General features: G+C 47.6%; 1 protein-coding gene across 4 annotated transcripts in view; it reads right to left on the reverse strand.

The window, feature by feature from the left end:
* The window catches only part of VPS13D (vacuolar protein sorting 13 homolog D), a 289,932-nt gene extending 275,402 nt beyond the window's left edge, over nt 1-14,530 (reverse strand). For all 4 annotated transcript variants that reach the window (XM_007980502.3, XM_007980501.3, XM_007980500.3 and 1 more), the window contains exons 1-3: nt 14,419-14,530; nt 10,053-10,225; nt 749-826 (exon numbers count right to left, since the gene is read on the reverse strand). In XM_007980502.3, coding sequence (XP_007978693.3) covers nt 749-826; nt 10,053-10,149 — 175 coding nt within the window. In that variant the 5' untranslated portion in view covers nt 10,150-10,225; nt 14,419-14,530. The remainder of the gene's footprint in view (nt 1-748; nt 827-10,052; nt 10,226-14,418) is intronic.
* Between the last annotated feature and the right edge of the window lie 6,664 nt (nt 14,531-21,194).

The following is a 21,194-nucleotide window of genomic DNA, read 5'->3' on the forward strand; positions in this document are numbered from 1 at the left end:
ATAACATCCCTGCACTCCAGCCTGGGTAACAAAGCAAGACCCTGTCATGAATGAATGAATGAATGAATGAATGAATGAATGAATGGAGGCCAGGCGTGGTGGCTCACGCCTGTAATCCCAGCACTTTGGGAGGCCGAGGCAGGCAGATCACCTGAGGTCAGGAGTTCAAGACCAGCCTGGCCAACAAGGTGAAACCTCATCTCTACTAAAAATACAGAAAAATTAGCCAGGCGTGGTGGGGCACACCTGTAGACCCAGCTGCTCTGGAGGCTGAGGCAGAAGAATTGCTTGAACCCAAGAGGCAGAAGTTGCAGTGAGCCAAGATCGCACCACAGCACTCCAGCCTAGGTGACAGAGCGAGACTCCGTCTCAAAAAAAAAAAAAAGGAAAAGAAAAAGAAAAATGAAAGGGGAAAGAAAAGGAAACCCTGAATGTAGAACAGAGGTTCTCACATTTTAGGAAACATAAGAATCACCTGGAGTGCTTATTAAACATGTAGGTTCAATGACATTCCCTCAGAGATTCCTGATTTAGTCGGTCTGGGGATCACCTGACCTCCCTACCACCATCACAAGGTCATCCTGATACGAGTGGCCCAAAGACCACACTCTAAGACTGGCATAATCTCTAACATTTGCTACATCCTTCTTCTAACTGGTCAAATTGATACAAACTCCAGGGCTCTCAGTTTTCACACCCCAAACAATTTAAGACTCAAATTTCCTCCCCGTCCTTTAGTTCCACATACCAGCTTTGACTTCAAATGGTAATTCCAATTCTTTCAAGGCATCTTTCTTTAATGGCAAGTTTTCTAATTCAACAGCACCTAAAAATAAAAACAGCATCATGAAATATCCATTTAACAAATACATTAGGCCACCTACTACTGTGTGTAAAGCATTGAAGGTTAAAGGGAAAGTTATACATATAGAACAGGCTACATCATGTGTAGGTTAAAGTTTTACATCTAGAACAGACTATATCATGTGTAAGTTAAAGGGAAAGTTTTACATCTAGAACAGGCTATATCATGTGGAGGTTGAAGTTTTACATCTAGAACAGGCTATATCATGTGTAGTGCTACCACCAGCCCATACGCTTCACCTAAACGAATTTCCAGGCCATCTGCTCTAACATCTACGTGACAGCTGAAGCTTAGGCGCTGATGAAGAGTTATGACCAAGAGTTACATTTTCCATAACAGGCCAGATAGTAAATATTTTAGGGTTTATATGATATCTGTTGCGCATTCTCCTTTTATTTTTTTTTTTATGAACCTTTAAAAATTCAAAACCCATTCTTAGTCTGCAGGCCAGATCTGGCCCACTGGCCCCTTTGCTGACCCCTCGCTTAGGCTAATATTTACCAGAGGAACATCAAAATCTGACTCATCTAGGATGAAATGCAGGCTCCTGGGCTCCACCCACAGACCAACTAACTCAGAATCTCTGGGATTGAAGCACAGAAATTTGCAGTTTCTAACAAGTTCCTTCCACCCTCAATCCCTCCCCAAAATGACTATAGCATATACAGTATTCAAAAGTCTATGATCTAATTAAATGAAACTGGTCTTCAAAAGGAATTATACTCTTCTCTTCTGGGAGAACTTCTTAGCACCTCTACTTACAAGTGCAATAAGTGATCAGAAAGCAAAGGAAGGAACAGGACTGAGAGGTGACAATGTGCTAGCAGGCCTCAGCGTCCACTCTGGCGGCGCTTAAGGAGCCCTTCGCCGGCCACAGCACCGTGGGAGCCCCTCTCTGGGCTGGCTGAGACCGGAGCCTCCTCCCTCTGCTTGCTGGGAGGTGTGGAGGGAGAGGCGCACGCGGGAACCCAGGTGGGAACCCGGGCTGCATGCTGTGCTGGCTGGCCAGTGTGAATTCCGGTGGGCAGGGGCGCGGGCTCAGCAGGCCCCGCACAGGGAGCGGTGGGCCGGCACCGCGGCCCAGGGCAATGAGGGGGTTAGCACCTAGGCCAGCAGCTGCGGAGGTTGCCCTGGGTCCCGCAGCAGTGCTGGCCTGCCCACCCCGCACTCAAATTCTTGCCAGGCCGTAGCTGCCTCCCCATGGGACAGGGCTAGGGACCCGCAGCCTGCAGTGTCTGAGCTCCTCCCCCTGCGGTGGGCTCCCTGGCAGCCTGAGCCTCCCCCACAGGCGCCGCCCCCTGCTCAGCGGCGCGGGGACAGCCCAAGGGCTGAGGAGTGCAGGCACAGCTCCGCACTGGCAGGCAGCTCTCCTGAAGCCCGGTGCAGGATCCACTGGGTGAAGCCAGCTGGGCTCCTGAACTAGATGGGGACTTGAAGAACTTTTATATCTAGCCAGAGGATCGTATGTGCACCAATCAGCACTCTGTGTCTAGCTCAGGGTTTGTGAATACACCAGTTGGTACTCTGTATCTAGCTAACCTAGTGGAGACTTGGAGGACTAGCACTCTGACTCTGTGTCTAGTGCAGGGATTGTAAATGCACCAGTCAGCACTCTGTGTCTAGCTCAAGGTTTGTAAATACACCAATCGGTACTCTGTGTCTAGCTCAAGGTTTGTAAATGCACCAATTGGTACTCTGTATCTAGCTAACTAGCACTCTGTGCCTGTGTGTCTAGCCCAAGGATTGTAAACGTACCAATCAGCACACTGTCAAAACAGACCAATCAGCTCTCTGTAAAATGGACCAATCAGCAGGATGTGGGTGGGGCCAGAAAAGGGAATAAAAGCAGGCTGCCCCAGTCAGCAGTGGCAACCCCCTCAGGTCCCCTTCCACATTGTGGAAGATTTGTTCTTTCACTCTTTGCAGTAAATCTTGCTGCTGCTCACTCTTTGGGTCCACACTGCGTTTAAGAGCTGTAACACTCACTGCGAAGGTCTGCAGCTTCACTCCTGAAGCCAGCGAGACCACGAACCCACCAGAAGGAAGAAGCTCCAGACACATCTGAACGTCTGAAGGAACAAACTCCGGACACCCCATCTTTAAGAACTGTAACACCGTGAGGGTTCGCAGCTTCATTCTTGAAGTCAGTGAGACCAAGAACCCACCAATTCCGGACACAGGACCACCACTGAAAATTCTTTTCAGACCCAGCTTTTATGACTTAAACCCAAAAGTGAACAAACAAGAGGGCAGCTAGATCCATCACTCTCCTGGCTATGCAAGCCATTCGCCCTCACATATACAGACGCCCTCACATATACAGAGCCCTGCTCTGTGGGAGGCACTGTGATGGCCACTGGAAATGTAAAAAGAGAAGGCAGAGTCCCCATCCTTAAATCACTGCCATTGTTTTTACAAAATTGAGTGACACAAGGTAATTTTTGAGCAACCTAAGTCTGTATGAGATATACATTTTTCAAGAACAGGGAGTACAGACAACCACCATTAATTGGTAAGAAATGCAAGAGAGCCCTTTACTCCAAGTACAAAATAATGCAGAAGATGTGATTATGTTTCCCTTTAAATGACCGTTCAGGACTTCTGGGTTACTGGTTTGTAAAAAATTTAGGCCAGGTGCGGCAGCTCACACCTGTAATCCCAGCACTTTGGGAGGCTGAGGCTGGGAAATCGCTTGAGCCCAGGAGTTCAAGACCAGCCTGGGCAACACAGCAACTCTACAATAAATTTTTAAAAATTAGCCAGGCATGGTAGCACGCACCTGTAGTCCCAGCTACTGGGGAGGCTGAGGCAGGAGGATCGCTTGAGCCCAGGAGGTCAAGGCTGCAGTGAGCTATAATCGCACAACTGCACTCCAGCCTTGGTAACAGAGCTAGACCCTGTCTCTAAAAAGGAAAAGGGGAAAAAAAAAAAGAAGAAAATTCAAATCTAGCAACTTGGCAGATTCTGAACAAATACAATCAATTTATTTTTTGATTTTTGCAGGAATATTTGTCCGCATGGGCCATGCCCCCCCATCCCACCACCATACCTTAAGACTAATGGAAAGGAAAAGTTTATAACCCCAGTGAAACAACCCCATATCCACATTTGGGGAGAAAAAGAACATAAGGGGAAAAAAAAATCATGAAACATTTCCCTTAGTTGAAATAGACTTAAAGGTGGCAATTAAATAGTTTCTTCTTTTGAATAGCATGATTTACACTTTGAACCGCCTTATTTTTATTTTTATTTTGAGATGGAGACTCGCTTTTGTCGCCCAGGCTAGAGTGCAATGGCACGATCTCGGCTCACTGCAACCTCCGCCTCCTGGGTTCAAGCGATTCTCCTGTCTCAGCCTCCTGAGTAGCTGGGACTACAGGCGCCTGCCACAACACCCGGCTAATTTTCTGTATTTTTAGTAGATATAGGGTTTCACCATATTGATCAGGCTGGTCTTGAACTCCCGACCTCAAGTGATCTACCCACCTTGGCCTCCCAAAGTGCTGGAATTACAGGCGTGAGCCACTGCACCCAGCCCGAACCACCTTATTTTTCAATGCCCAAATCTGTCACAAAGGCAGGTGAGCTCTGGGCTTCCCTGGCAGCTGTACCACCCTGGGAAAGTAAAGGGAATTACAGGCAACTCACACCACGAAAAATTAAAGCTGAAGCATGGAAGGCAAAGGAGAAGATCTAGAAAGGACAGAGAGAATGTAAAGGAAAAAATGAGAAGAAACAACAGCCTACACCAAACCAAAAGCAAAGGAATCCGGCGAACCAGCACAGCTGTAGTTTAAGACTGAAGATTTCCTAGTCCCCACCCACTCAAATATGCACCCACGACGGGCCCTGCGGGGAAAGGTCCCTCCAAAGAGCCAAGCAGAAAAGCACCCAAAGTACTGAGTGCTTTATAAATGATAATGTTGGTCACTTACTCCAGGCAGACATTACAGACTTACTCACGGATGTCTCATCCAAAAACTCCTCATCTCAGGCTAGCAAGAAATCTACTCACTAAACTGGGAGTAATTTAGAGGTTGGTCATTTCTTAGTAATTTCTAATGGCTACTGAATCCTCTTCCCTCTGCTCCAGGTTAAAGAATCAACCTAACATTCCGAGCTTATAAAAACAAAAAGGAGGGGAAATGGAAGTTTTGGGTTACAAATATACGATATGCCCCCAGGCTGAAGTTCAGACTCTGACGTGGTACTGGCAGCCTCTACCTTCTTTTTTTTTTTTTTGAGACAGAGTCTCACTCTGTTGACCAGGTTGGAGTGCAGTGGCGCGGTCTCAGCTCGCTGCAACCTCCGCCCCCTGGGTTCAAGCGATTCTCCTGCCTCAGCCTTCCGAGTAGCTGCGATTATAGGTGCCTGCCACCGTGCCTGGCTAATTTTTTTTATATTTTTAGTAGAAGCGGGGGGTTTTGCCATCTTGGCCAGGCTGGTCTTGAACTCCTGACCTCAGGTGATCCACCTGCCTCAGCCTCCCAAAGTGTTGGGATTACAGGCATGAGCCACCTACCTTCTGGCCCCAAACCATTTCAAAAACACCCTGCAAGTTTTCAGCCTCTGCTCACAGGGTGCATTCCACCTGGAATGTGGGGACCTGCCCAGTGCCACCTATGGAAATCCTGCTAAAATCCACTCAAGGCTGGGTGCAGTGGCTCACGCCTATAATCCCAGCACTTTGGGAGGCCAAGGGAGGAGGACTGCTTGAGCCCAAGTGTTCAAGGCCAGCCTTGGCAACATGGTAAAACCCTATCTCTACAAAAGAATAAAACAAATAGCTGGACCTATGGTGGCACATGCCTGTAGTCCTAGCTACTCAGGAGGCTGAAATGGAAAGATCGCTTGAGCCCAGAAAGGTTGAGGGTGCAGTGAGCTGTGATGGTGCCACTGCACTCCTGGGGTGATAGAGCAAGACCCTGTCTCCAAAAAAAAAAAAAAAAGAAAAAGAAAAAGAAAGAAAAAGAAAAAGATCCACTCAAAAAGCTATCTCCATAACCTTCCCAGAGTCCTACAGGCAGAATGGACAGCTCTCTTCCTTCACACCCCCTCATATGATGCCTGTATTTCCAGAATAACCATTTAATCTATACTTCCTTGTATTACTGTATAATTTGTCTCCCAAACAGGTTAACAGTCCTCTAAGATCAGGGACTATAGAGGTGGAATAAGAAGATGGGCGCGGTGGTTCATGCCCATAATCCCAGCACTTTAGGAGGCCAAGCAGGAGGATTACTTGAGCCCAGAGTTGCAGACCAGCCTAGGCAACATAGTGAAACCCTGTCTCTACGAAAAATAAAAAATTACCCGGGCATGGTGGCATGCACCTATAGTCCCAGCTACCCTGGAGGCTGAGGCAGGAGGATCGCCTGAGCCCAAAAGTCCAAGGCTGCAGTGAGCTATGATCCTACTACTTCACTCTAGCCTGGGTAACAGAGTGAGACTCTCTCTCAAATGAAAAAAAAAAAAAAAAAAAAAAAAAAGAATAGCAGCTACCATTTAGTGTGGTCTTACTGTGTCCATGCACTTCATGCACATTATCTCATTTAATCCTCACAACAATACAAATAAATAATAGTAGTTTCTCCCTGATAACTTTTATATTTTTAGTAGAGATGGGGTTTCACCATGTTGCCCAGGCTGGTCTAGAACTCCTGGCTTCAAGTGATCTGCCCGCCTTGGCCTCCCAAAGTGCTGGAATTACACGTGTGAGCCACCATGCCCAGCATCAATAAATGTTTTTGAATGACTGAACAATGAACTTTTTTTTTTTTGAAACAGGGTCTTGCTCTGTTGCCCAGGCTGGAGTGCAATGGCAAGAACACAGCTCAGTGCAGCCTCAACCTCCTAGGCTCAAGCAATCCTCCCACCTGAGCCTCCCAAGTAGCTGGAACCACAGGTGTGCACCACAAGACTCAGCTAATTTTTTTTTTTTTTTTTTTCAGATAAGGGATCTCACCATGTTGCCCAGACTAGTCTTAAACTTCTGGCCTCAGGTGATCCTCTGGTCTTGGCATCCCGAAGTGCTAGGATTACAGGCGTGAGCCACCACACCCGGCCTCAATAAATGTTTTTGAATGACTGAACAAGTGAAAATTTTGGGGGGGAAAGGGTCTTGCTCTGTCGCACAGGCTAGAGTGCAGTGGAGGGAACACAACTCCATGCAACCTCAACCTCGCCAGCTCAAGCGATCCTCCCACCTCAGCCTCCCAAGTAGCTGGGACCACAGGCATGCGTCACCACACCCAACTTATTTTTTTTTTTTTTTTTTTTTTTTTTTTTTGTAGAAAAAGGATCTCACCACGTTGCCCAGGCTAGTCTTGAACTCTTGGCTTCAGGTGATCCTCTCATGTTACTTTGTATTTTGTTTATTGTCTTTAAGTCTATCTCCATTCTTAAACAACTCATGTTACTTTGCATTTTGCTACTTTTCGTATGTGGATACAATCATATATATATATATACAGACACACACATATATATACAATCTCTTTGAAGTCCAAACTGCCAGCCAATCCAATCACACAGTGATGACCATGAGGATGGATGATGATAGCTAACATTGTCTGAGAGCCTACAATATACCAAGAACAGCTCTAAGCTCTCTGACCCACATTAATTTCTCAGTCCTCAGAACCTTACGAGATAGTTAATATTATCTCCAATTCACAGAAAGGGAGAGTGAAGCAGGAAGAAACTGAGTAACCTGCCCACGTTACTGGCAAATGGAAGAACTGTGATTCAAACACATAGTTTAGCTAAAAGAATCAATACCCTTGACCACTATTTCAGTCCCCTTTGCATCTCTCAAAGCATCTAGAACAGTAAATATCTGTAGATAGATTGAAATGACATTCTCGGCCGGGTGCAGTGGATGACGCCTGTAATCCCAGCACTCTGGGAGGCCCAGGTGGGAGGATCACTTGAGCTCAGAAGTTTGAGACCTGCCTGAGCAACATGGTGAAACCCCATCTCTACCAAAAAAATACAAAAATTAGCTGGGCATGGTGTTGCATGCCTGTGGTCCCAGCTACTTGGGAGGCTGAGGCAGGAGGATTGCTTGAGCCCAGAAGGTCAAGGTGGCAGTGAGGTGCAATCACGCCACTGCACTCCAGCCTGGGCGACAGAAAGAAACCCTGTCTCAAAAAACAGAAAGGACATTCTCATTCCTACTAGTACCCTCTCTATCCCCACACACTGCTTAACTGTGTCCGAGACGAACAAGCAGATGAACCAACTTCTTTGCGAAGCCATTCCCTCAGTACACTTCCGTGCTCCCAAGATGTTTCTGGCCAAGCTCTGTGATGTGCTTTGGATCCGTAAGCATCAGGTACCATACTAACACTAGTTATGAGAGAAAAAGTATTTTTCTATCCTGCAGAGAAATATTGTTCAATTTCAACAGGTTCATTAAAAGCCATAAAGAATAATGTTTTTAGAAAGGAAATAAGGGCAGAAAAGCAGTTTAAGGTACCAGATAAACAGAGTTGTTGTTACAAGATATATTCTAAAACTGCTGAGCAATGTTAGTATGACTCTGTAACACATCAGATATCATCCATTTCTATTTATTCATTTCTTCGGCAAATGCCGTTGCCATATCACTCCCGGCAGAACCAGCTCTTTGATGAGCAGGGTCACGGTCTGCAGCTCTCTTTCTAGGCCCTCTTACCTACACCTCATACGACGTAGTTAGCTTCACAGTGGTCTGAAAACTTCAATGAGAGACCAGAGAGGTGAACTTGACACTACTATTCGCACTCTGAACGCAGCCTCTTCCCTGACAGACTGCTCACTCTCGCTTTCCACTTAGCTCCTGTTTCAGGACAAGAGGAAAACCAGAATAGGAAAGGAAAGGAAGAGAGTGGGGAGGCATAACCATGACAGCTCTGCCCATGGCCTATCACTGCCGTAATCATTTGGTCAGAAAAATATGGAAAGCAACACTTTTTTTTTTTTTTTTTTTGCGATGGAGTTTCTTCACTCTTGTTGCCCAGGCTGGAGTGCAGTGGTGTGATCTCAGCTCACTGCAACCTCCGCCTTCCGGTTTCAAGCGGTTCTCCTGCCTTAGCCTCCCGAGTAGCTGGGATTACAGGCGCCTGTCACCACGCACAGCTAATTTTTGTATTTTTAGCAGAGAGGGGTTCCATGTTCGCCAGGCTGGTCTCAAACTCCTGACCTCAGGTGATCCGCCTGCCTCGGCCTCCCAAAGTGCTGGGATTACAGGCGTGAACCACCACGCCCCGCCGGAAAGCAACACATTTAAAGGAACAGGTGAACCACTGGTACTCTATTCTCAGACTATGCAAACAGCTGTGTCACTGTTCTCTCTAACCTGACCTGGTCCACTTACCAAAACTCACATCCACGAAGGTGAGGTTTCACTGTGTTTGAAGTCTCCTTCCCATTTCCTATGATTTTACACACTTGCAGACTGACTTCCTTCTCTTCCTACATACGTTAAAAAGCTCCGTTTTGAGTTGAGCAAAGAGAATTTAAATTAAAACAAGGAAAGGGAGAAAATGCAGCTTTCGAATTCCCATGCCAAATCAGGGACTGCATTTACCAAGTCTAGGCCTGTAAAGGGTAAAATGTCTCAAGCTTCAGGTACTTTACTATTAAGCAAGCCAAAACCTCAGAAATTCTGTTGAACACCTCACAGTAATCAATTTTAAAACTTTTATTGAGGGCCTACTATATGCCAGCAGACTAGGGACTTTATATGTTATTCCAGTTGATCCTTATAGCAACCCTCTGGAGGTATCTCTGTCTAAAGAAACTGAGGCTTAGAATTTCAGTATGAGCTATTGTTCATATAGCTAATAAATGACAAAACAGTATTTGAAGCCAAAATTAATGCTACTGTCAGTACATTGTGGTTGCCTCCATAAAGCTTCATAAAGCTAAAAAATTAACTGGGACTAAGCACAGTCACCAGTAGTATAGCTTATTTTGTTTTTTGTTTTTTGTTTTTTTTAATATTTAATAGTTCCTTAAAATCTATAACAATATAGCTATAAAGTTACTCTGTAATAATCATCAGGGTCATATGGGACCTTTTTACACACATTTAGTACAAAGCCATCTGGGCATTAAGTTTTAAGATTCTCAGTACAAAAAAAACAATACAAAAACAGAAATGCCACCTGTAAAGCTGTACCTCACCCAGAGAAATACTCACCTTTGAGAAGTGCAACTGAGAGCTGGTCGGTGTTCAGGTTATTGACATATTTCCCCAAATAGGTATTGAGAACCCAGGCTACAAGGCCTTCCAACATGACTGTATCCTCAGGAAAAGGTGTTTAGAAGTCATGGATCATTCTTTATTTCTCTCTTTCATGGTCACAGAAAAATCTGTCAAAGGAAAATAATGAAAATCAACATAAAAACTGAATGATTTTCTAAGCCAATTTCCTCCTCTACCGGCCTGAAGGTAGATGAATGCAAAGAACAGGCTGGAGTGAGCGGCACGATCTCGGCTCTCTGCAATCTCTGCCTCCCGGGTTCAAGCGACTCTCCTGCCTCAGCCTCCCCAGTAGCTGGGATGACAAGTGCCCACCACCACACCCAGCTGATTTTTTCTATTTTTAGTAGAGATGGGTTTTCACTGTGTTGACCAGCCTGGTCCCAAACTCCTGACCTCAGGTGATCCACCCGCCTCAGCCTCCCAAAGTGCTGGGATTACAGGCATGAGCCACTGCGCCCGGCCGCAGATGTTTTAAAAGATGAGGCAAGAAGCTCTGTAAGATGCCCCCTTCAGTAACTGGAGGCAAACCAAAACATCTACATTCTGATGCTGCTTCAGGGAATAGTCACTCTTAAATTTACCAAAAATTCCTACAACTCAAAGCTGTCTATCTTTTCAGTATAACTGTCCATTGCTCACTTACGGTGATTTACCTCGGGATTAGACCACCCTGATCAGAGGTTCTCATATGGGCATAATTTAGTAATGTCCAGAGGCATTTTTGATCATGACTTAGGGGCTGCTACCAGCATCTTGTGAATAAAGACCATGGAAGCTGCTAAACCTAAAATGCACAAGACAGCTCCCACAGCAAAGAATTATCCAACCCGAATGTCAACAGAGCCAACGTTAAGAAACCTTATCCTAGATTAAGACAGAAAATGCCCTAGGAGATTGTCCAAATGAAATTCATGAAAGAGGCCGGGGGTGGTGGCTCACGCCTGGAATCCCAGCACTTTGGGAGGCGGAGGCAGGTGGATCACCTGAGGTCAGGAGTTCAAAACCAACCTGGCCAACAAGGTGAAACCCTGTCTCTACCAAAAATACAAAACTTAGCCAGGCATGGTGGCAGGCACCTGTAATCCCAGCTACTCGGGAGGCTGAGGCAGGAGAATCCCTTGAACCCAGGAGGCGGAGGTTGCAGTGAGCCAAGATCATACCACTACACTCCAGCCTGGGTAACAGAGTGAGACTCCATCTCAAAAAAAAAAAAGAAAAAGAAAATGATGAAAGAAACCTGAATAAAGTCGGGGGTGGGGGGAGAATTCACATTCTTTAATGATCTTCATTTAGGCCACCCAAATTAAATGTCTCAAATTTGTTCATGAGGATCACTTATAAAATCACATACATGGGAGAGAGACGACAGTGCTTTACCACTGTTCTTAAATGTCCTGAAACTGCATTACCGGTACCTGGGCACCAGATGACACTGATATAATGAACAATTTTAGTCAATTATTACAAACCAAACTCTAGAAATCCTCTGACTCCAGCCACAGTATTTAGATGTGGTAGGTACTACTGCCCATTATAATAACTGGTGTTTACCAATATTAGCAAAAAAAAAAAAAAAAAGTAATTTTAGTATTACAAAAAGTGAACATGAGGGAAACTGCAACACAAAAGTTTAACTGAGTTCTCAGCATACTCAGCTAGAAGATCCCAGTGGAAACTGTGAGCCTCAAATCTTGCTCTGATCCACCATGTCAGTCATCAGCCACCCTGCCAGGCACTACAGATTTGCCACGGCACACATCCCACTGGAGGCAGCCTACTTTCAGGATCCTTTCCAAGCACGCTGCCCCACCTCTAGTGATTCATCTTAGTGCCAGAAGACACACCTGTCCCAACTGAGAGGCTCCCATCCAACAACTACCTGAAGCACAAGGCCTCCATAAGAAGGAACTCAATCTCCTAGAAAAACTGGCTTTCGTTTGTCAACAATATCTTGTACTTCCAGAGAAGATTCACTTTTGTTGTCAACAGTGACAGTAAAAAGAAAAAAACAGGCCAGCCGCAGTGGTTCACGCCTGTAATGCCAGCACTTTGGGAGGCTGAGGTGGGCGGATCACGAGGTTGGGAGATCAAGACCATCCTGGCTAACACGGTAAAACCCCATCTCTACTAAAACTACAAAAAATTAGCCGGGCGTGGTGGCGGGCGCCTGTAGTCCCAGCTACTCGGGAGGCTGAGGCAGGAGAATGGCATGAACCCAGGAGTCAGAGCTTGCAGTGAGCCTAGATCTCGCCACTGCACTCCAGCCTGGGCGACAGAGCAAGACTCTGTCTCAAAAAAAAAAGGAAAGAAGGAAAAAAACAGCATTTGGTAAAATATTTGCCCAATTTCTTTCCAAAGATTTCTTTTTTTCTGCGAATGGAATATAAAGATATTTTTTAAGAGTAGAGTTATATAAAACTAATTATTGGCTACATTTGTTTAAAAAAGGTTGTAAGAACAATTTTTTAAAAACCAATGATCAACAGTCTGAGTAAAAGAAACATTTCTCTATTGTAACTTTTTTTTTTCTGGAGACAGAGTGTTGCTCCCTCGCCCAGGCTGGAGAGCAGTGATGGGATCTCGGCTCACTGCAACCTCCATCTCCTGGGTTCAAGCGATTCTCCTACCTCAGCCCCCTGAGTAGCTGGGATTACAGGCACCTGCCACCATCCCCAGCTAATTTTTGTATTTTTAGTAGAGACGGGGTTTCATCATGTTGGCCAGGCTGGTCTGAACTCCCGACCTCAAGTGATCTGCCCACTTTGGCCTCCCAAAGTGCTGAGATTACAAGCGTGAGCCACCGTGCCTTGCCACTATTGTAACTTTAAAGGAGTAAATTTGTGAAAACCAAATGTGAAACTGACTAATCTCACTATGGGGACTCCAAACAAACTTAAGAAGCCAAGGTCAGAGTACTCTTTATTTTTGTAGTTATTGCCATTAATTTCGGCCCCAAATGCCAACTCTCTCTGAGTGCCAACTACCAATTATCTCCAAATCAAGGGAAACAACTGTCAGTTTGTAAACAAGTTCAGGCTCTACCCTACTTGCCCTAAATGGAAAAGAATGCAAAGCACAGATTTTAAAAGCATGAGCGGTTAGCACTGTAAGGCGCCCTGGTCGGTAAAATTGAGGCCCAAACCAGAAAGCACCCATGATTTGCTCTGCTAAGCATCTAGACCCAGCTTGAGGCCACTTCAAGGATTCCCTTGGGAATTCAGTGTCAGCAAGGGCCGCTAGACTGGTCAGAATCCCAAAGTGTTTACATTCTGGTCCATCAGGGCTTCTAGGCAGCTGCCTGGCACTAACCCCCCCCGGGCTCCCCTACCCAGTGGGGCGGGTGACAGTAGGGATCAGTGCTGAGCCCACGGGCGGGCAGACAGCCGGGCATGACCTTGAGCCAGGCCCCTCCCCTGAGGAGCGGCCAGACCGGGAATAGGAAGGACTGGCAACCGGACCTGGGCGTCCCTCCCCGAGGCGGCCGGTACTGAGCGCTGCCAGCGCCAGGGAGCTCCAAAACCGGGGCGGGGGCGGCTGTCCGACCGGTGGCCCCACAGGGACGGCACTGCCCGGAAGGCGACGCTCCCACAACCTTCCCGCCCCCAGCTCTCGGAACCCTCAGCCCCCTCCAGGGAACAGAGACACAACCACCCAGGTAAAACCTGGAGGGAACGGCGCCGGGATCCCACACCTAGGAGGAGTGGCTGGGCCAGGGCGTGACCCTGGGGGGCAAAAGGTAAAGAGAAGTTTTAGGCCTGATACCTCCGCCCGAGAGTGCGATCTCGGGTGGCTGATTAAGGCTAAGGCATTCTAGGGAACTGACACCCCACTCCTGGGCGTAATGTGGGGAAATCGCACACTAGGGTCCTGCATTGAGACTACGGCTCAGGCGGACAGGCGCGGACTGACACCTCCCAATTCCAGGGCGCCAGACTGCTGGGACCCCAGAAAGTGTGCCGGCGTCCAGCAGGGGCTCGGGCTCCCCGGGACACGGACGTCGGGGTTCCCAGAGGTTCAGCCAACTCCGAGCCTGTGCCTGGGGTGCTCGCGGGGACTCGGACGCAGGGGTCCCCGGAGGTGGCGGGCTCGGGGCCTTCGGGGAAGCAGACGCCCCAGGGTTACCCCGAGGGGCTCAGACCGAGGCCGGACGACGGGGCCCCCAGGCTCCCAGCATCGCTCTCCCCAGGGTGGGCCCGGGCCCCCAGGTCTAGGCGGAGCTCTAGCGGCGGCCCGTCGATCCGCGCCGGCCCTGCAGTTCCCGGCCCCGGCCCCGCCCGGCGCGGCGCCGCTCGGCCCCTACCTGTCGGTGTCCCGGGCCGCCCGCCCCAGCCCGGCGCTGCGCGGCGCTTCCTCCCCGCGGCTCCTCAATGGCGCAGGCCCGCGGCGCTCAGCCGGCCCCGACGCGACCAATCGAGCGGCCGACGCGCCGGTGCCTGGCCAGCCGAGCGCCGAGTTATCGAGGAGGCGCCCCCTGGCGCCGGCGGCCGCTCCTGCAGGGCTGCGGGCCCCTCCAGGGTTTGCGAACAGTGGGGCCTATTTTATAGGTGGGGAAACTGAGTCCCAAGGGAAGGCAGGGCCACAAATGACTTTGGTTCAGACAGCATGGGAACCCAGGATTCTTCCCACCTACAACCACCCTGCCTTCCATCCACGCAAAAGGTGCAATCGGCCGTCCGTCTGGGCCACTCCCCCGCAGTCCGTTCCCAACTTCGCAGCCACAGGGGCCTGTGAATTCAGACCCTGCCCTTCCCTGCTTAAAATGGCGTCCCAACCGTCCTTCAATTAAAACCCACCTCCTTACAGAGCTGCCACCAAGGTCCCACTAGATCTGGTCCCTTCCCATTTCAGCCACTTTTTCCCTGGCCGCTCTTGCCCCGGCATCCTTCAGTTTCTGCCCCTGGAACTGTACATTTGCCGTTCTCTCTACCTAGGACCCTTCTCCCCAGACCAATAGAAATACAATGCCAGCCACATAGACAATTTACATTTACTAGTTGGTACATTTTTTAAAAACGAAAAAGAAAATGAACTTCATTTTAATATATTTAATCTAATATGTTCAAAATATGATCATCTCAACATGTAGCCAAAAGAAAAAATCACTAATACAATATGTTAATTTTTTTATAATAATTTTTTTGAAATTCGGGTATATTTTATATTTACTGCACATCTCAGTACAAACTAGCCACAATTCCAGTGCTCAAAAGCCTCGTGTGGCCAATCCAGAGCTACAGAATAGCTCTGGATATTAATATAGCTGACTCCCTCTGGCTTCGGATGTTGCACTCAGAGAAGACTTTTGCCTATCTACAGTTCCATTATGAGCTGGGCAGGGTGACTCACGCCTCTAATCCCAGCACTTCAGGAGGCTGAGGCGGGCAGATCACTTGAGGTCAGGAGTCTGAGACCAGCCTGGCCTACATAGTGAAACCCCATCTCTACTAAAACTACAAAAATTAGCCGGGCGTGGTGGTGCACACCTGTAGTCCCAGCTACTGGGGAAGCTGAGACAGGAGAATCCCTTGAACCTGGGAGGCCGGAGTTGCAGTGAGCTAAGATCGCCCCTCTGCTCTCCAGACAGAGCGAGACTCCCTCTCAAAAACAAAAACAAAAATAAAGTTCCATTCTCCATTACCCTGTTATATTTTCTTCATGGAACCTAATACTCCCTGAGATTATCTTATTTGTTTATACATATGTTGTTCATTCCCCAGTACCTTGAAAACAGATTTTATCCCTTTCACAGTGTTTCTTCAACACCTAAACATTACCTAGCACAGAAAAGACTCAGTAAGTGTGTGTGAATGAACAACTGAACACTTCCTCCTTGCATTATCACAAGAAGGGCAAGAGGGAGACCTCAGGCTCATATAAAGTCAGAAGATGCAGGAAGCAGGACGGCAAGCTTACAATCATGTATTTACCATAATAATTACCACCCATCATGATGCTAAGTTAATGAGGGTGCATATGGACTGACTCACTCCTGAGCCGGACCAGGGTTCCTGTATGGTGGGATCAACCTCTCAGAATCTGGATGCTGGGTCTCCTCTGGGGCTGAGGTTAGGGAGTAAAACCTGGAACTCCACAGACAGAAAGGGGAAGGAAGGCCGTCCTTCAGAGGTGAAGGACATTGAAGTCCAGATCACCTAGCACAGACACCTGGCTGTACCTGGGAAGCTTGTTAGAAATGCACATGGCCCAGGTCAGGCACAGTGGCTCACGCCTGTAATCTCAGCACTTTAGGAGGCAGATTTGGGTGGATAACCTGAGGTCAGGAGTTCAAGACCAGCCTGACCAACATGGAGAAACTCTCTCTCTACTAAAAGTACAAAATTAGCTGGACATGGTGGCCGGTGCCTGTAATCCCAGCTACTCAGGAGGTTGAGGCAGGAGAACTGCTTGAACCTAGGAAGTGGAGGTTACTCTGAGCTGAGATTGCGTTATTTCACTCCTACCTGGGCAATAGAGCAAGACTCTGTCTCAAAATAAATAAATAAATAAGCATATGGCCAGTCACCGTGGCTCACGCCTGTAATCCCAGCACTTTGGGAGGCCAAGGCAGGCAGATCACCTGAGGTCAGGAATTCAAGACCAGCCTGGCCAACATGGCGAAACCCCATCTCTACTAAAAATACAAAAATTAGCCAGGCATGGTGGCAGGTGCCTGTAATCCCAGCTACTCAGGAGGCTAAGGCAGGAGAATCGCTTGAACCCAGGAGGCAGAGGTTGCAGTGAGCCGAGATCTCACCATTGCACTCCAGCCTGGGCAACAGAGAGAAACTCCATCTCAAAAAAAAAAAAAAAAAAAAAAAATCCAAAAATAAATAAATAAAAAACCTGCACAGGACCCTGCACCGAGGCTCACACCTGTAATCCTAGCACTTAGGGAGGCCGAGGAGGTGGTGGGGATTGCTTGAGGTCAGGAATTCAAGACCAGCCTGTGCAACATAAGGAGACCCCAATCTCTACAAAAACTTAAACATGAAAAAATTAGCTGGGCATGGTGACGCCTGCCTGTACTCCCAACTGCTGGGAGCAGGAAGCAGGAGGATTGCTTGAGCCCATGAGTTCAAGGTTACAGTGAGCAATGATCATGCCTGTGCGCTCCAACCTGGGCAACAGAGACCCTGTCTCAAAAAATAAAAAACACAAATTCCTGGGCACCATGCATTCGACCAGTATGACTGAAAATCTTGGTGCCCTCAGTTTCCCATAAATGTTTAAATATACATTTACCATACAGTCCCACTGCTAGATATTACCCAAGAGATATTAAAACATATGCCCACACCAAGACTTATACATGAATGCTCATAGCAGCTTTATTCATAAAAGCCAAAAAAAAAAATCAACATGTCCATCAATAGGAGAGTGGATGAACAAATTGCAATATACTCATACAATGGAGCACTACTCAGCAATAAAAAGGAACAAACTACTGACGCAAAGATGATCTGGAGGAACCTCAAAAGTATTAGCTATGTGGAAAAAGACCACAAAGACCACATATCATAATGATCTCATTTCTACGAAATTCCAGAAAAGACAAAACTGTCAGAGGGACTATAGGCTACAGTACCTGTGCACTACCACACCCGGCTAATTTTTGTTTTTTTGAGACAGAGTCTTACCCTGTTGCCCAGGCTGGAGTGCAGTGACACCATCTTGGCTCACTGCAGCCTCTGCCTCCCAGGTTCAAGCAATTCTCATGCCTCAACCTCCTGAAGAGCTGGGATTCCTGACATGCACCACCACGCCCAGCTAATTTTTGTATTTTTAGTAGAGACAGGGTTTTGCCATATTGTCCAGGCTGGTCTCGAATCCCTGAGCTCAAGCATTCCTCCCACCTTGGCCTCCCGAAGTGCTGGGATTACAGGCATGAGACATTGCTCACAGCTTTTTAAAAATTTGTAATTGACAAATAATTGTACATATTTATGGGGTACAGTGCACTGTTTGGATATCTATTTACAATGTGGAATGGTTAAATCAAGCTAATGAACAAATCCATCAGCTAACATTTTTTTGTGGATGAAAACACTTAAAACCTACTCTTTTAGCAATTCTGAAATATGCAATGTTTTTTGTTTTTTGTTTTTTTTTTTTTTTGAGACAGAGTCTCTCTCTGTCACCCAGTTGCCCAGGCTGGAGTTCAGTGGCACGATCTCAACTCACTGCAACCTCTGCCTCCCAGGTTCAAGCAATTCTCCTGCCTCAGCCTCCCAAGCAGTTGAGATTACAGATATGTACCACCACACCCGGCTAATTTTTGTATTTTTAGTAGAGACGGTGTTTCATCATGTTGGCCAGGCTGGTCTCAAACTCCTAGCCTCAAGTAATCCACCCGCCTCGGCCTCTCAAAGTGCTGGGATTGCAGGCGTGAGCCACCGCACCTGGCCGAAGCTTTATACTCTTTGGTAGACAGCCCCAAGTTCCCAACCCAAGAGTTTCTGGGACTCCCAGAATCTCCAGAGAGAGAAGAGTGTCTTTTCATAGTTTCCTGAGATGACTGGTGGCTGAAAGCCCCTCGATAGCTTCAGAATGCGGCTGGTTGCCAGAGGGAGCAACCGTGTTATTAGAGAGAGGGTGGGCCTATCTCACACAAAAACACACACACTCTTCGACCGCCTCCGCCTCCAGGGAGGATTGGAGATTTCAATCACCAATGGCCAATGATTTAGTCAATCATGCCCACGTAAAAACCCTAAAGGTGGCCGGGCGCGGTGGTTCACCCATGTAATCCCAGCACTTTGGGAGGCACAAGCGGGCAGATCACAAGGTCAGGAGATCGAGACCATCCTGGCTTACCCGGCGAAACCCTGTCTCTAATAAAAATACAAAAAAATTCGCCAGGCGTGGTGGCATGGTCTTAGTTACTTGGGAGGCTGAGGCAGGAGAATGGCATGAACCTGGGAGGCGGAGCTTGCAGTGAGCCGAGATTGGGCCACTGCACTCCAGCCTGGGTGACAGAGAAAGACTCCATCTCAAAAAAAAAAAAAAAAGAGGCCGAGCGCGGTGGCTCACGCCTGTAATCCCAGCACTTTGGGAGGCGGAGGCGAAGTCAGGAGATCCAGACCATCCTCGCCCACAGGTGTGGAGGGGCAGGCCACCCCTTCATAGAGGGCATGTCAGAGGTCTTCATGGCAGTCCCTCCCATCACAGGCCTCAAGGCCTAGGAGAAAAAAATGGTTTTGTGGGCCAGGCCCAGGACCTTGCTGCTTTGCGCAGTCTTGAGACTTGGTCCCTGTGTCCCAGACATGGCTAAAAGGGGCCAACATACACCTCAGGTCATTGCTTCAGAGGGCACAAGCCCTAAGCCTTGGCAGCTTACACATGGTGTTACGTCTAAGGTGCACGGAAGTCAGGAATGGAGGTTTGGGAACCTCTCTGCCTAGATTTCAGAGGATATATGGAAACACTAGGCAGAGTTGTGCTTCAGGGTGAAGCCCTCATGGAGAACTTCTGCTAGGGCAGTACAGAAGGGAAATGTGGGATGGGAGCCCCCACACAGAGTCCCCACTGGGGCACTGGCTAGTGGAGCTGTGAGAAGAGGGCCACCATCCTCCAGACCCCAGAATGGTAGGCCAGCTTGCACCGTGCACATGCAAAAGCTGCAGACACTCAATGCCAGCCAATGAAAGTAGCCAGGAGGGGGACTGTACCCTGCAAAGCCACAGGAGGGGGAGCTGCCCAAGACCATGGGAACCCACCTCTTGACCTGGATGTGAGACATGGAATCAAAGGAGATCATTTTGGAACTTTTTAAGATTTGACTGCCCCACTGGATTTCAGACTTGCATGGGGCCTATAGCCCATTCATTTTGGCCAATTTCTCCCATTCGGAACAAGCGTATTCACCCAATGCCCTGTTGTATCTGGGAAGTAACTAACTTGCTTTTGATTTTACAGGCTCATAGGCGGAAGTGACTTGCCTTGTCTCAGATGAGACTTTGGACTGTGGACTTTTGAGTTAATGCCGAAAGGAGTTAAGACTTTCGAGGACTGTTGAAAAGGCATGATTGGTTTTGAAATATGAGGACATGAGATTTTGGAGGGGCCAGGGGCAGAATGATATGGTTTGGCAGTGTCCCCACCCAAATCTCATCTTGAATTATAGCTCCCATAATCCCCACGTGTTGTGGGAGAGACCTGGTGGGAGGTAATTAAATCATAGAGGTGGGTTTTTTCCCATACTGTTCTGATGATAAGGAATAAGTCTCATGAGATCTGGTGGTTTTATAAAGTGCAGTTCCCCTGCACACACTCTCTAGCCTGCTACCATGTAAGACATGCCTTTGCTCCTCCTTTGCCTTTTGCCATGATTGTGAGGCCTCCTCAGCCATATGGAACTGTGAGTCTATTAAACCTCTTTTTCCTTATAAATTACCCAATCTCAGGTATTTCTTCATAGCAGTGTAAAAATGGACTAATACAGACACCTCGCTTTCTTTTTTAGTTGTAGACATACCAGAGGACGGTATGCAGGAGATGGGGGTCATTCCTTAATTACCATCCACTTAGATGCATGTTGGCCCAGAAGGGGTAAGTTTTCTGGGACAGGCAGATTTGTAGAACCCAGCTCCACACTCTCCCCACATCAGGTTCCTCCCCACCTGGCCTCCTGTATCAGTTTCTGGAATCATCTGGATCACAGGTGATGCAGACAGGTAGCCAAAACTCCTGTAGAAATGTTTCTTTTGGCACACACAATGCTCTAAGGTCATTTGAATTACTGAAAACATAGAAAAATCTGGAGATTACACATTAAAATCTATATTTAGGACATCTCTAGAAAAATTGAAGATTTGGCCACTATGGAAACTGCTGAGGGTCCCATGTGTAATGGCTGCAAACAGCATCCTTTGTTGCATGGACAGCCTGATTTTTGCTCTAAGAGACTGTGGAGACAGCCCTTTCCAGTGTCTTTGACCTTAGCACTGTTCCCAGCATAGGCTTCAGACAGGCATCCAAGGTGCCTTTGGAAAGCCCCAGGGCACCATGGCCAGGGTTCACATTGGCCAAGTCATCATGTTCATCCACACCAAGCTGCAGAACAAGGAGCATGTGATT

Source organism: Chlorocebus sabaeus, chromosome 20 (genome assembly GCF_047675955.1).
Source record: "Chlorocebus sabaeus isolate Y175 chromosome 20, mChlSab1.0.hap1, whole genome shotgun sequence".
NCBI classification, from domain to species: domain Eukaryota; kingdom Metazoa; phylum Chordata; class Mammalia; order Primates; family Cercopithecidae; genus Chlorocebus; species Chlorocebus sabaeus.